General features: G+C 45.6%; 1 protein-coding gene across 2 annotated transcripts in view; it reads right to left on the reverse strand.

The window, feature by feature from the left end:
* WDR63 (WD repeat domain 63) overlaps nt 1–16,657 on the reverse strand; it is a 131,332-nt gene that overhangs the window by 8,323 nt on the left and 106,352 nt on the right. For both annotated transcript variants that reach the window (XM_029618353.1, XM_029618352.1), the window contains 2 exons: nt 16,351–16,442; nt 11,350–11,472 (listed from right to left, as the gene is read on the reverse strand). In XM_029618353.1, the coding sequence (XP_029474213.1) occupies nt 11,350–11,472; nt 16,351–16,442 (215 nt within the window). The remainder of the gene's footprint in view (nt 1–11,349; nt 11,473–16,350; nt 16,443–16,657) is intronic.

A 16,657-nucleotide genomic window follows, 5' to 3' on the forward strand; every position in this document is an offset into this window, starting at 1 on the left:
TTAAAAGTGCTCCCTTTTACAGTAGTATAAATAGTAGAGTGACATAGTGCTCTCTATAGAGGCTCTCTCTTTTGCTGTAATGCCCCCCACAGTGAATTAATTGGGTGGTGAAGTGAAAAATACTGCAGGTTTGATAAAGTTATCATACCTTGTGGAAATTACCTATGTGATGCAGGAGCAAGTTAATTACCCTAACTGTGCCCCTTATTTTTTTTTTTTTTTAATCGCAGGTGCTATTTCTGCTATTTATTTAGGGGTAGATTTTCAGACGAGCGCGAATAGCCTACTTTTGTTTGCGCTCCAGGCGCAAACAAAAGTATGCTGGATTTTAGTAGATACGCGCGTAGTCGCGCGTATCGGCTAAAATCCTGGATCGGCGCGCGCAAGGCTATCGATTTCGTATAGCCTGCGCGCGCCGAGCCGCGCAGCCTACCCCCGTTCCCTCCTAGGCCGCTCCGAAATCGGAGCGGCCTAGAAGGGAACTTTCCTTTGCCCTCCCCTCACCTTCCCCTCCCTTCCCCTACCTAACCCACCCGCCCGGCCCTGTCTAAACCCCCATCCTACCTTTGTCGGGGGATTTACGCCTCCCAGAGGGAGGCGTAAATCCCCGCGCGCGAGCGGGACTCCTGCGCGCCGGGCCGCGACCTGGGGGCGGGTACGGAGGGCGCAGCCACGCCCCCGGGCCGTAGCCACGCCCCCGTACCCGCCCCCGAAACGCCGCGACGACTGGGCCCGCCCCCGACACGCCCCCGACACGCCCCCCTCCGAGAACCCCGGGACTTACGTGAGTCCCAGGGCTCTGCGCGCTCCGGGAGGCCTATGTAAAATAGGCTTCCCGGCGCGCAGGGCCCTGCTCGCGTAAATCCGCCCGGTTTTGGGCGGATTTACGCGAGCAGGGCTCTGAAAATCCGCCCCATAGAATTTTGATAAATCTAAGAGATACTCAGAAAAACAGATGTTGCAAAATCAAACTGCAAAATAATGGTAAAAGCCTCAACAACAGTAAAAAAAAAATAGTTAAAGAAATACTGTTACAGATTGGAACTATTGACCAGATGATATTTATTTGATGATGAAAACAAACAAAAACTTACAGGAGAAGAAAAATACTAGGAAACAAAATTCCAAGGCAAGATATTTGTCTGAAAAAGAGAAAAAGGCTGCAAAAATATCAGCGATGATCGCTAATGCATGATGGAAAAAAATAACCCCAAACTGGTGAAAGCAGCAAAGCTATGGGATCATTAACGAATGTTCAGAGGGGATTTGTACTTCTGAAAGGAAAGCTCTGGAAGCTACATATTCTGTTTTTTGGCACCATTGATGGCATCATCCAGTTTTGTGAAAGTGAACTGCTTGTTTTTAGAGAAAATGCAACTCCATTTACTGAAGCACACAAACAGGCCTAGTTTCAAAGATAACACAGATATGCAAATTAATAGCTATTTAAATTGGGGTCATTTTATGTAAATATGCACTATAAATATTCTAAAAACCCTTCAGTTCTTGAAGACGAGAGGTGGCCATTCCTCATCCCTTTGTAAGGGGGATCTCAAATTTGCCCTATAGTAGAAGAGCTGCCCCTTGTTAAGTTTAGAGTCAGTGGTCTCAACAGAGGTCAGAGCAGATAGGAGTGTTTGCGAAATTGTGAGACTGCTCCAGTGGGAGCAGTCGGTGGTTTAATAAAACTCCTGCACTCATCTGATGCAGGAGAAGTCTAAATCAGAAGAAGCTAATCTGCCAACCACAGTCTGAGGACGCCACATCCCCATGGAGTGATACTAGTGGGGTCTTTCCTTCTCATAGGGAAAGTACCTGGAGTGAGACCTTCTTACAACAGAGGAGGGACTGGGGAAAGAGAGGAGTCCTGTCCAGTGAAGGGGACTGGGCCCAAGGTCAGGGTACCTAATACTTCCAGGAAAGAAAGAAGTCCTTGGCTTCAATAGAGAGAGCCCTAAGTGATCCAAAGAGAAGCAGAGGCATTTCAAATTCCTCATCTAACTTGGGAAAAGGTTTTGTGTTCACTATGACCAAATTTTGTCCTTGGTGGGAGTTTTGAGAAGGGAAGAAACTACCCATTTGAGGTAGGAGTCTTTAAAGAGTTCATGGTTGAAAAAGAGTTAGCCAGAAGCTCCACAGAGCTGGAAAAGCCGCTGACAGAATACAGGAATGCTGCTGTCCAAAGAGCTGACCTGTTTTGGGAAGGCAGTTGTTATTGGAATCAAGATGCTGGATAATGGTTCACAGTGGTATAAATACTTTTCTGTTAAAACCACAGTGCCTCATTTGAGGGAGCACTACTTTTTGGCTAGGTCATGCTCCCTATATTTATGTGCACGCAGTACCATTTTTCTAAATGTATTTCAAATACTGAACCATATTGTCATTTATCCCCTACTACCATTACTGGTCATGATGGACACAATTCTCAAAATGAAGAGGCGTAGCCATGGGGAAACGGAAAGGAAATGGGAGAAAGAATCAATTTACTGACAGGCCAAGACTTTACTGGGTTGTAATTACAGTATAGTCTTAGTAAAATATGTATAGTGGTTTTTCCTCAGTACTTTGTGTGTGATGGTCTACAGAAAATTGTTATATACTTCAGTAGACTTGGCAAGCCTCATTCTGAGCACTGAATTGCTGTGGTAACTTTTTTTTTAAACTAGCAAGATAATTTACAGCAGTGATAGATAAAATACACATATTTGTTGCAATTCTGTGTGCATTTACAGTACATTTTGGAATGGTCTCCACTCTGGTGTAGTAGCTCTTACAGAGATCTATGTACAAGACAATTAAATGATGTATTTATGATGTACACTTATAAAGGAACTGAAATATTACTGGGGCTCAATGAAAAGCTGCCAAAAAAAAAAAAGCCAACAAAAATGCAGATGCAAAGGTTTCCAGTAAAATACAAAAAAAAAACCAAACTAAACTTTAGGCAGTACACACAAAGGTTTGGGTTCATGGAAGGTTGAACATGACAGAATTACATTTGAATGAAACCGTTTTCCATCCCTTTCTGGTCTGAGTCAGCCCTAGGTGAATAACAATTTTACCTCTGCCCCAGACAATAAAAAATGACTTCTAATGAAAATATGTGAACCTGTCTTGATGTGCAGTCATGTTAAAAGGATCACTCTCAGCTCCTGGTGTATATCAAAATTTGGAAACATAAGACTTGCGATCCTGGTCACACCAAAGATCCATCAAGCTCAGTATCCTGTGTCCAACAGTAGCCAATCCGGATCACAATATCTTCTTGCAAATGGCAACACACTGCAGACAGGATTCTGGGTGAAGATGGCAGGTGAATATCCAGCAGAGTTTCAATAAAATGTATGATTTCTATTTATTTATTTATTCATTCATCCATTCATTTAAAAGATTTTTAGCCCACACAATCCAAAATACTTGGCAGGTTACCATAGACACATGCATAATAATAATAATTCTTTAACATACAAACAGACTAAAAAAACAACAACATAAAACAGCATCACAAGTTAAATTCAAATTAAAACTAATAAAAACAGACAAAATAATCCCAAAGCTATGCAGCAGCATGACTTAAATCAAATTAAAACTAATATAAATAGATAAAAAGAAAGTCAACTGCCACTCACAAGGTGTTTGGAAAACATAGGAATTACTGCAAATGTTTTGAAATGGTTTAAATATTTTCTTTCAAATCAAATACAGCAACTGAAGCTGGTTATTTGGGCCTGAAGCTGGTATCCTGTAAGGATTGGAGTCTCGCAGGCATCAGCGCTATCTGCTCTATTGCTTAACATATATCTGCATCCAATATGTAGCCTACTTGCAAATATGAGCAACTTGACACAATGGTAGATCTGGGATCAGGCTTCTGTTCCTCCTCATCTTTATGGCAGGTAAGGAGGGACAAAAAGAAAGAAATAACACTGGCAGGCATGACTCCTGCTCTGAGGGATACAGCTATTGGAGATTATGAAACACAAAGCAGGAAAAATGAATACAAAGATTAATTCTGTTTGGGGTTTTTTCTACCCTGATCTATCTATAACTCAGGTGTTCTGAATAATTATCTCCAAGCTAGTGCTCTGCTTGTATCCAGTAGTTTTACTGACCTATAGTCGCTACTGTGGCTGCCACAGGTTATATTTTTCAATAATAATTATTTCTACATTTCTCAGTAGTTGACCATGTTCACCCTAATTCAACTATTTTGATTCCAAAGAGAAGTGTTTATTTTTCCACTTATATTCTGCCCTTTCCAAATGAGCTTAGGGCAGAGAATCCAGACTAATAATAAGAACCAAGTACATAAATTATAAAACAGTAAATTATAACAAAGCCTATAATAACATAATCTGAATAATATATATTAAATAATCATGAAAAACAATAGCAGGGGATCTTGATCCAGTAATACTTGTTATGTGCCCCGTCCGCGGCCGTCCCGCGCACGGGCCTGCTCACCTTCACGGTCCCATGGCAGGTCCCGGGTCGGCCTCCCTAGCAGTAGTTGCCAGCTCCTCTAGGCCCTGGCGTCCCGCGGCAGCAGTTGCCGGGCATTCCACTGCGCGCCAGGCCTTATGCCAAGGCTCTGCTTCCTCAGCAATGTTGGCCACGCTCCTTCGCACACGCGGACCACCCGGCCTCTTGTAGGGCCAAGGGTGGGTCTTAGCTCCACGGCGCGCCCTGATTGATTCCTCGATATAAGGAAGCTCCTGTCTGTGCTTCCTTGCCTTGGCAATCGGGTCGGCTTGTCTACTAGATTGCCTCTGCGTTTGTTCTTGTTCTTGTCTTGTTCCAAGTCTCGTTCCAGGAGCCTTCTGTTCCAATCCTGTTCCTGCATCCTAGTTCCTGCTCGCCTTGTTCCTGTGTTCGTCTGTATATCTCCCCAGGTAGTACCTCTGTACTGTCTAACCTGTATTGACCTCAGCTTGTTCCTTGACCTGCCTGCCTGCTGCCTGCCTTCCGGTATCTGACCTCTGCCTTGTTGACTATCCCACGGACTGACCTTTGGACTCTGACCTTTGCTCGCCTGACTTCGTCCCTAGATTCTGGCTCGGTTCTTCGCCTTGTCATCACCTACGCTATTCTGGTTCTCCTCGCTCCATCGGACCTCTAGTCTCTAACCTGATCGCGCTTTCCCTGTGTCTCTGGGCACACCGGACTTCTACTCTCCCAGGAGACCCTGCGAGGCCCACCTAAGTCCAAGCGGCCCGGGTCCCTACGGGCCGCTTGGCTTCCAGTGGTGAAACTCATCCTAGCCTCTGTCTCCTCCAGTGCTCCGCCCCCTGGGGGCAGTTGCCTTCTGTTCCCTACCAGGAGGTGTCTCTCCACTGCCTCAGGACAAGGGTCCACCTCTGAGTGCAACAATTCTACTGTTTAGGCTCCTCCATAGACAGCTATGAAAAAGAGACTTCAAAGCCTTGCAAAAGCAAAGCAAATCCTTCATGAGACACAAATCAAAACAAGGAGCATTCCAGAATCCATAAGGAGAATGCTTGCTTCCATGTATGCTCTCTTTTTATATCCTGGGGGTTAGAATTTTCAGTGCCTTAAAAGGAGCATAATGTTTTCAGAATAAGGGGCAGTTTATAATCGAGTCCCATATTATAGAAAGCCTTAAAGATTTAGGTCAGTACAAACTGGGACCTAAACTCTGTAATCACGCTTCAGGAAGTCTATCAGAACTGAATTGTAATAATCAAACCGTGATAATACTGGTGCATGAACCAGTAAGATCATGTCATTGTGAGAAAAGACCTTAGCTGCCTAGTATGTTTAAGTTGTAGGAAACATCCCCTAACAACAGAAGAATCTGGAATCTATGATGACACGTCAGGTCTACAAATGAACAATTCACCATCCAGCTCTGGAAATAGTTGAAGCTGGACACCCAGAAAAATGTCCAAATGTAGGACCTCAGTTTTGAGAGGATTCATTATCAGTTGATTATTCGCAATCTTTTCATTTTCTTTGGACAAACAATTATTTCACTTCAGAACTGCTTCCCAATGCGAAGGGATTAAAGGAAGATAGTGAAGTTTGTTTACTTGTATTCTCCAAAGGAGTTCTCCAAGGATAGTGTTTAAAAAAGGATTGGATACGTTCTTGGAGGAGAAGTCCATTACCTGCTATTAAGTTCACTTAGAGAATAGCCACTGCCATTAGTAATGGTAACATGGAATAGACTTAGTTTTTGGGTACTTGCCAGGTTCTTATGGCCTGGATTGGCCACTGTTGGAAACAGGATGCTGGGCTTGATGGACCCTTGGTCTGACCCAGTATGGCATTTTCTTATCAAACCAACCACACAAGTGAGTGACTTTGTCTTTGGTGCCAAGGCAGAATGAGTTCTCTCCTAGCTCACAAAGACCCAAAGAGAAAAAGTCTTTCTGAGGTATGCAAGTCTTCCTGCACAGCCTACAGGGCGCAAGCCACCTCAAGGACTTCCATAGCTAAACTCCAACTCCAGGGGAGGATTGTGTGGCTTCCATGGAGAACATCCACTACAGGTAAGCAACTTCACCTTCTTGCTGGACAAGCAGGACAAACACGGCCACACAAATGGGGATTCCAAAGTTGAGGGTTTCAATATACCGTATTTTTCGCTCCATAAGACGCACTTTTTTTCCCCCAAAGGTGGGGGGAAAATGTATGTGCGTCTTATGGAGCGAATATAAAAAAAAAACCAAACAAAAATCTAACAAACACCCCCCCCCCCCCCCCGACTCCCCCAAGACCTGCCGACTTAATTTCCTACAACCCCCCCCCCCAAGACCTGACAAATTAATTTCCTGCAACCCCCCACCCTCCTGACCCCCCCAAGACCTGCCAAACGTCTCTGGTGGTCCAGCGGGGGTCCGGGAATGATCTCCTGGGCGTGGGCCGTCGGCTGCCAGTAAACAAAATGGCGCCGACGGCCCTATGCCCTCACTATGTCACTGAGACCGACCAATAGCAGCGGTCGGTCTCAGTGACATAGTGAGGGCATAGGGCCGTCGGCGCCATTTTGTTTACTGGCAGCCGACGGCCCTATGCCCTCACTATGTCACTGAGACCGATCGCTGCTATTGGTCGGTCTCAGTGACATAGTGAGGGCATAGGGCCGTCGGCGCCATTTTGTTTACTGGCAGCCGACGGCTCACGCCCAGGAGATCGTTGCCGGACCGCTCCTGGACCCCCGCTGGACCACCAGGGACGTTTGGCAGGTCTTGGGGGGGTCAGGAGGGTGGGGGGTTGCAGGAAATTAATTCGGCAGGTCTTGGGGGGGTCAGGGGGGTGGAGGTTGTTAATTTAAAGGGTTGGGTTTTGGGGGTTCCCACAGAAAGAAAAATTTTCTGATCTGGGGAGTGGACCGAAATGGCCCTCCCCAGACCCGAAAACAAAATGGGGAGAAAAAAAAAAACTATGCACTCCCCTAATTTGCTCCATAAGACGCCCAGACGCAGAGCCGGTTTAGCACAATTTTTTTTTTTTAAATTTTCCCCCTCTGAATCCTAGGTGCGTCTTATGGTCAGGTGCGTCTTATGGAGCGAAAAATACGGTAGATTTTGATGTCATTTTCCTTCATTTATTCATTTTTTTTGTATTCATTTTTTTTTTTGCTAACCAGAAAAAAGGAAGGAGCTTTTAGTTAAACAAGCTTTTTAGAGCTGCCTGTCCAAAACATCAAGAGTCTTCTTCAAGGCAGTAGTACTTGGTAAATGTATGTATGTACAGATGACCATGTAGGATGTATTGAGGCGCACGCCCTGGCCACTGAAGTAGATGTGGCCCTTGATGACCTTTCACTTTGGAAGTAAACGTTTTTCCATATTTTGCAAAACAAAAAGAAATACGGTCTGAAAGCATGATGATAAAGTTTGTTTGGTAACTAATAATTCTTGTTTAGCTTGATCAGGAAAAGTTGCGAAGATTTTCTAAAATATTTCGTTCTTTTCAAATAAAACAACAACGCTCTACTATAGTAAAGAATGCAAAGAATTTGTTCAGCTTTTGTAGAGTGTGATTTTAGGAAAAATGTTGGTAAAACAATGCCCTGGTTTATATGGTAGTGTGGATTACAAATTGGTTGGCTGATAGGAGACAGTGTGTAATGAGAAATGGAACCTGCTCTGAATAGAAAACCATGTTAAATGGATGCCAGAGGGCTCAGGCATGGACCAAATCACAGCCCACATCAACCTCCTGAGCCAGAGCAAAGAAGTGTGAGCCACAAGGGAACAGCAAGAAGCAATCTGCAAAGTCACTGCCACTGCTTCAAATGCTTGCTTAAGGATAGTTTCAATTCTCCTATCATGTACATCCACCAAACAACACTGGCACAAGTTAATAGGCACTCCAGGCGGAGATGCCCGGATATGACAGGCAGTGCAGAGGGAAAGGTGCTTAGGTTTCTTAGGCATAGGCGCCATTAGGCCGACAGTACGCTAAGCAGTGACTGAAGGCATGTTTACAACTGTTATTTTTTTAGGCGTCTAAAAAAATCTAGGCGTCCAACTTAGGTGTCCAAAACCCCTTAGACGTCCCAAAACAGAGGTGTCCCTAAGGATAGCCACTGTAAAAATTAAGCACACAGATAACGCCCAACTTGCGAACTGACAATCCTGAAGAGGGCAGCCTAACACATAGACAAAGCACGTGAAACACCATTGAGGCCCACCACGTGGTGCACATTGAAAAAGTCTCAGAGCAGGGCCTAGCCTACGGAGACTGCTCAATCCGCCAGGCTTCCCCCTGTCCCTTAACCTCCCATGTGTGTGTGTATATATATATATATATATATATATATATATATATATATATATATATATATGTTGTTTGTTTTTTTTTAACTTACTGGAGCTCAGCCCTTCCTGGCTGAGTACAGAGACAGTCTCCAGCTGTGGGGGGAGAGAGCAGATACCATCACCGCTGCGCTCAACTTCCTGCACCCGCTGCCTTTTAGCTGTTTGAACAGCTAAGTCCACGCCAGCTGAAAAGCCAGCTACTGGACCACGGTACTCATCTGAGGGACCACGGAAATCACTTCAGGAATTCTCAACTAGGGGAGGGACCATTTGGTATCACCACAGGAGAGTGGGGAAAATTTAATTTCCCTTTATTTCTCCTATTCAAAGTAAAGCAATCTCTAATAGGGAGATGAACGCCCACCATCTGCTGGAGACTGATGTCACTGCAGGGGTATATATACTGAGGTGTCAGTTTGCTCTGTCTCCATCTTCTGGTAGAGATGCACTGGTTCTGGATTTATTTGACCAGACGCTAAGAAATGGCAGTTACCGACCAGGCACTAGCAGTTACTGACCAGACGCTAAGAAATGGCAGTTACTACTCAGAGACATGGGGGGGATCCTGCACGAGATATCTTGATGGGCAGACTGGATAGGATATTTGGCCTTTTTCTGCCATCATTAGTTATGTGACTAAGTACAATCAGGCCTATCCTGTAAAGTGCGGCAGTGTTTACCCTGCTCCTAAGCCGCTTCTAACTCACGTTTCGGCCGCGTTAGCCCTTCCTGCGATCCCGAATCCCCTTTAACCTACTCCTACCGCGTCCTAAATTCCCCGGGTAACCCCTTCCGCCCGCGGCATGCATATTGCATGCAAACGAGTGAATTAGCGCGATATTGCATGCAAACGAGCCAATTAGCTATTCCCCTAGCATCCCGTAACCCGCGCCCCGACTAACGCTACCTTTCCCTGCCGTTTTGTCGCGCGTTTAACCTGCAAATTTACCGCCTACCCTGACCCAGGCGGTAGAGGCATGGGTAAGGGTAGGTGGCAAGCTTTCCCCCAGCCCCCGCTCACCTGCCCCGGCCGCGATCATGGGTGCCGGTCTCCGTGGCAGCCCCAGTCCTCTCCCCTCCTCCAGAAGCCAAAAAAAAAAAAAAAGCGAAAAAAACGTTGCAGCCCCCCTCCGATGTCCGGACTGGGGCTGCCACGGAGACTGCAACGGCAAAGCGACTTTTCAGTGTCCCCCCCTCCTCTCGGAGCAGGGCGCGAAAAGCCGCCTTGCTCCGGGAGGAGGGGGGACACTGACAGCGGCGAAGCTTTCCCCCAGCCCGGACACCGGCGAAGCCAGAAGACAGCGGCGGAGAAAACGGCGAAACGACTTTTCAGTGTCCCCCCCTCCTCTCGGAGCAGGGCGCGAAAAGCAGCCTTGCTCCGGGAGGGGGGGGACACTGACAGCGGCGAAGCTTTCCCCCAGCCCGGACACCGGCAAAACTTGCTGTTTTGCAGCCATGAGCCACAAGCAGGAACGCGAAGATCTGGCTCCGAAAGCTCCTCCCGACAAGATGGCCGCCTGCACGGGGAAAGAGTACAATTGGCCGCTCAAGACGTGATGTCGTGATGTCACGTCTTCAGCGGCCAATTGTACTCTTTCCCCGTGCAGGCGGCCATCTTGTCGGGAGGAGCTATCGGAGCCAGATCTTCGCGTTCCTGCTCGTGGCTCATGGCTGCAAAACAGCAAGTTTTGCCGGTGTCCGGGCTGGGGGAAAGCTTCGCCGCTGTCAGTGTCCCCCCCCCTCCCGGAGCAAGGCTGCTTTTCGCGCCCTGCTCCGAGAGGGGGGGGGACACTGAAAAGTCGTTTCGCCGTTGCTTCTGCGTTGCTTCGCCGCCGTCAGTGTCCCCCCCCCCTCCCGGAGCAAGGCTGCTTTTCGCTCCCTGCTCCGAGAGGAGGGGGGGGGGGGACACTGACAGCGGCGAAGCAACTTACTTTTGCACCCGATCGGACCAGACTTCCTGGTATCTGTCATTTCAAATGACATTTGAAATGACAGATACCAGCGTGGCGTGAAGCCTTAGGCCCGCGCACCCAGGATCCTGTATAGGCGCTCTATCCAGTATCCTGGGTTGCGCGGGATTAAGGCTTTTCGGACGCGGCTTACATTTACATATAATTAGGCTTCAGGATCGAGCGGTAGGTGAGCTGCACTGTGCGGGCGGTAACCGCGGGTGCCATAGGCACTAACGCAGCTCTTCCTACCGCTCGGTACTGGATCACCCTGAATGTGTTTTATGCATTTTATGAGTGTTTCTTATGGAATCCACACTGGACACAAAGCTGGAAGATGCAGGATATAAGATCATCTTCCCCATCTGTCAGTCAAGGCAATATAGCAAAAGCGCACAACCAGGGCACCAGTAAACCCCAAGTAGGTGTGTCCCCAATAAAACTCACATTTTAAATCACATTTACTTGTCCCAGGTAGCCTCACGTCAACTGGAAAAAATTAGAGCTACAGAAGAACCAATGACAATCATCCCAAAAAAACCCATAAGCACACAGTTAACGCACAGTTATATGCAATAATAGGGCCCCTTGTTTTGCTTTTTACGCACCCTCTGCCTTTTCTCGTCTTGCGTCTCTTTCTCCTTTTTTTCTTTGGCTCGAAATATTTTACGCTGCTCCAGATAATCCAGATGTTTCACTTCTCTCTCAAAATAATTCTGAACAAGGGAACTCTACCAATATAAAGGTAAAAGTGTTGTTAATAGAAACATGGAAACATAGAAATGACAGCAGAAAAGGACCAAATGGTTCATTCAGTCATCCCAGCAAGCTTAAGGGTCCCGTATTGCCAATGGCGCCGGCGCTACCTTTGCCCTCACTATGTCATACGGGCGACCATCGCCCGTATGACATAGTGAGGGCAAAGGTAGCGCCGGCGCCATTTTGAAGATTGGCAATACGGCCCGCGTGCAGGAGGTCGCTCCCGGACCCCCGCTGGACTTTTGGCAAGTCTTGTGGGGGTCAGGAGGCCCCCCCAAGCTGGCCAAAAGTCTCTGGGGGTCCAGAGGGGGTCCGGGGGCAATCTCCTGCACGCGTGACGTCGGGAGCCAGGAACCAAAATGGCACCGGTGCTACCTTTGCCCTGTCACATGATAAGGGCAAAGGGCCACCGGCGCCATTTCTCAACGCAGCCGTGGCCAGAGAGAGAGGGAGATCGTGCCGGGAGCCCCCCACTGGACCCCAGGTAATTTAAAACATTTTGGGGGGGTTCGGGAGGGTGGGGGATTTGTTTTAAAGGTTCGGGGTGGGTTTTAGGGTTTTTTTGGTGTGCCGGTTTTCCCGCGTCCTATTTAACGATACAATACAAATGCCCCTGATGATAAATCGGGGGCATTTGTATTGTATTGTGCACTCAAACGATTTTGGATGATTTTAAAATTATCTGACGATAATTTTAATTGTTCAAAAACGATTCACATCCCTAATTGAAATCTCCTATTATTACTGTGCTTCCAAATTCATTAGCTTCCCTAAGTTCTGTTAGCATTTCATCATCCAACTGTTCGTTCTGGCCAGGCAGACAGTAGTATACCCTTATCGCTATACACTTCCCCATCACACACAGAATTTCTAACCATATAGATTCCATAGTGTATTTAGTCTTCTACAGGCTCTTCATCCCTAACATATAGTGCCAACCCCTCTACCAATTTGATCCACTTTTTCATCACGATATAGTTTGTACCCTGGTGTCACACTGTCCCATTGGTTACCCTTCTTCCACCAGGTCTCTGAGATGCAATTATATCTACCTCTTCATTCAGTGCTATACATTCCAATTCTTCCATTTTATTATTTAGACTTCTAACATTTGCATACAGACATTTCAAAGAATATTTGTTAGTATATACAACTTTTCTTGCAGTTGACAGGGATATCTTGGAATCTGTGACAAGGTGATAGCTAAAGCCAGAAGAATGCTGGGCTGCAGAGAGAGAGGAAAATCGAGTAAGAAAAGGGAAGTGATTATCCCCTTGTACAGTTCCTTGGTGAGGCTGCACTTGGAGTACTGTGCTGAGTTCTGGAGACTGTATCTCCAAAGGGACAGAGACAGGATGGAGGCAGTCCAGAGAAGGGTGACCAAAAAGGTGGATGGTCTTCATCGAATGATTTATGAGGAGAGATTGAAGAATCTAAATATGTATACCCTGGGGGAAAGGAGGAGCAGGGGTGATATGATACAGATGTTCAGATACTGGAGAGCAGTGGTGCCAACGCTACCAGAATCGGATTGGTGATCGGTTCCGCAATCGGTACCTGTGTCAGTGCCGGAGGAGCCTGGAGTCATTGCATCTCTTTGTCGATGGCCTTCTGAACATCCGGTCCAGTTCTTCTCGGAGACCTGGAGCAAGCAGCCCCGGCTCCAGAACAGAAGGAGACAGAGGCATAGCCGGAGGGACCACCGTTAAAGGCGGAGTCACAGCTCCTGATGCCCCATCGGGGGAGGGTTGCCTCTTCCCCGTCCCTTGACCCCTTTTCCTGTCCAATCACAAAGTTTTTGGACTATCTCTGGCATTTATCAGAGTCAGGTCTAAAGACTTCTTCCATCAGAATGCATGTCAGTGCGGTAGCCACCTTCTATAAAGGTATCAGGGATGTACCTATATCAGTACAACCCCTTGTAACACGTTTTCTGAAAGGCTTGCTTCACCTCAAGCCTCCACTGCGTCCTCCGGCCCCTTCTTGGGACCTCAACCTGGTTTTGGGTCGGCTCATGAAATCACCATTCGAGCCTCTTCACTCCTGTGATCTTCGCTATATCACATGGAAAGTGATTTTCCTTCTGGCAATCACTTCAGCTCACAGAGTTAGTGAATTACAGGCCCTAGTTACCTCTCCGCCTTACACTAAACTTCTGCAGGACCGGGCGATACTCCGCACTCACCCTAAGTTCTTGCCTAAGGTAGTATCGGAGTTTCATCTCAATCAATCCATTATACTACCTACCTACTTTCCCAGGCCCCATTCCAATCCAGGAGAACAGACTCTGCATACCCTTATGAACCCATAAGGTTTTTGATTTCCATCTAGAGAGCAGTCCAGGTACCATAGGGATCAGCCCCTGCCCCTCTAGGATGTAGAGGGGGACGGGATGATGGGATACCTGAAGGTCCTGGTCTAGGCTCTGAAGGAATCGAAGGAATAATCGGAGGCACCGATGAAGGCATCGAAGGCACCGGCGCAGGCATTGAGGGCATCGATGGATGGCTCGGTGGTGCCGACGGGCGTATCTGTGAGAGCTTGCTGGGCAGACTGGTTGGGCCTGTTGATCTTCTTCTGCCGTCATTTCTGTTTCTATGTTTCTAACTCAATCTGCTTTTTATTTAAAGACCCCTGGGCTACTCTTGCCTTTATTGGGATGCTCTAACTTCCCTGTTTTATTAGTATCTTTTGCTACCACCCTTCAAACCATGTCAGCCTTCCCCCATATTCTTATCTCATTTTTAAATATAAAAGAGGAGCAGAGCAGCACTCCAAGTTCTCAATATACAATCCACAGGGAGTGCAAAGAAGATCCAGGTCCAATGGTTTTATCATCAAAAGGTTTATTTTAAACGTTCAAAGGAGCCACTCCTATTTTCTTAACATGCACAAGTAAATGACTGCTTTTTTAAACATTAGCATCAGCAGCTTGCTTCTACCCTGCTTAAAATGGAGCTCACCCTTTAAGAATAGGCTCCCCCCTTCCCTAGAATTCTCCCCAGTTCCTGGCATATCTAAAGCCCTCTTTTCTGCACCGTCGTCTCATCCACACATAGAGACCCATAGCTTACGCCTCCAGTGCCTAATAGAGCAGAACAGCGCTGGAAGCAGGTAAGAGGTTATTTTGCTTCCAGCAGAGTTTCTTGAGTTCCTGGCAAGGGGGGGGGGGGGGGAGGGGATGGCAGGGAACCTTGGATTATAAAAATAACCAAAAGGCAAAGGAGGACGTCAGGGCGATCTGAGACCTGCCTGACACATTTTCTATATGGGGGGGGGGGATTTGGGGAGTTGGCATGGTAGGGTCAATTTTGAACATAATGGGGTGAGGGTGGAGTGAGCATCAGGCAACTGGTCTGCAAATAACTTTTCTTTTTTTTTATTATTACTGTGCCACTTAATTGAATATATTCAAAGATATCCAGTTAAGTGAGTTATTCAGCTACATAAGGCTAAATAACTTAAAAACCTAATCAGCTATATTCAAACATAGCTGAATATACAATCCTACAATCCAGATAATTGGATTGTAGGATTGCTGAATATACAATCCTACAATCCAGATAATTTTTCCACTAAATGGCTTACTGAATATGACCCCCTAAGTATTTACCTAGCTTTCTCTTTTAAATCAAAATACAGAATATCAATTTACCCCACAATATCTTTTCTGCCCCAAGCTTTAAGTCACAAAATTTCTCGCAAACCAATATTTCAAATCCTTTCAATCACCAGCAAATTCATTCTGCTTTTAGCACTCCTTGAGGGATAAGGTTTTGATTATATAATTACAAAAATGAATTGTTATATTTAGCATTTCCTGTGTCTGACCGACTGAGCATAGTTGTGCAAGTTAGAAAGCTACTTTCATCCTTTTCCTAAAGTCTGGATGTGTTTTAACTAAAAGGATTGCAGTAGGCAAAATTAGACTGAGTCAATAAAAGTTGCCTTGGTATCTCTGGTATGACAAATTTTTTACATTCATGGGCTTTCATTGGCATCTGTGAGACCAAAATTAGTTTCATTGGCCCCAATATTCAAAACTTAGGACTTATCTAGCTAAGTAGTGGCTGCTGAAAATCTTACTATGTTTAGTGGCTGCCACTTAGCCAGATAAAGTAGTGATATTCAGGCTTATCCCCTTAAATAAACTGGATAAGTTAGACTTGCAATAGAATAAGACTTATCTGGCTAAGTAGCGATTTATACACATAGACTTATACTCATATACTTATCCAGCTATAAGTTAGCCAGATGCGTCTTATCTGGCTAACTTACATACCTGGTTATCTTTTGAATACTGAGCCCATTGGATCTTGGAGCCTCAGAAGGAATGCAGTAAGAGCAAAAAAGATATGGCCTACATTCTTAACTGCTTTTCTGTAAAGGCTCTGCACCTTTTCTGGGAAAGAATCTGAAGACCAGAATGTAAAATTATAAATTTGTCTTTCAGTGCACATCAATATTTTTAGTCCCTGGAGGGAAATGTTAATCTTAACTTTGTCTCGGCCAGTATTTATTCCTTGGGTTAATAAAGTTTGATGTTCGTCTCAGAAAAGGTCAGTATCTGTTTGGTATGAGCTGAAAATGAAAATAAAAAGGTCTAATGGCAATGAAAAGAGAGCATTTTCCTTTGAAATAAAGCCAAATCTCTTGGATAAACAACTGAATGCTCCCTAACTACTTCTCTTTTCATAAATGCTCTAGCCAGTCTGCTTAATTATTTCCTGCATCTTCTGTTTTAATGTAAACCGGTGTGATTTGTATGTTATACAAGAATGTCGGTATATAAAAGTTAAAAAGAAATAATAAATAAATAAATAAATCATTAATGCAATTTTTTTACTAACCTCATTACTTGAGAGACTGCGCAATGTCCATGGGATCTCAAAAATGTACAATGTCCCAAACTCATCCGAAACTGCTAAAAAGTGCTGTTTTGCTATTAAATAAAACAAAGCAAATTATTCCTGTTAGGCAGGGAGAATCATTTAAAACATGCAGTACACATATAAAAACATTCTCAAGTCAGGAGAGGGAGAGAGAGAGAGAGAGAATAATATGTCACTCTATTTATACCACTGTGTAACTCAGAGTGGGGTTTGAGGGGCTAGTTTTACAGACACAGTAGGAGGTACATGAGAGTACCTTTCATTG

This window comes from Rhinatrema bivittatum, chromosome 10 (genome assembly GCF_901001135.1).
Source record: "Rhinatrema bivittatum chromosome 10, aRhiBiv1.1, whole genome shotgun sequence".
Classification (NCBI taxonomy): domain Eukaryota; kingdom Metazoa; phylum Chordata; class Amphibia; order Gymnophiona; family Rhinatrematidae; genus Rhinatrema; species Rhinatrema bivittatum.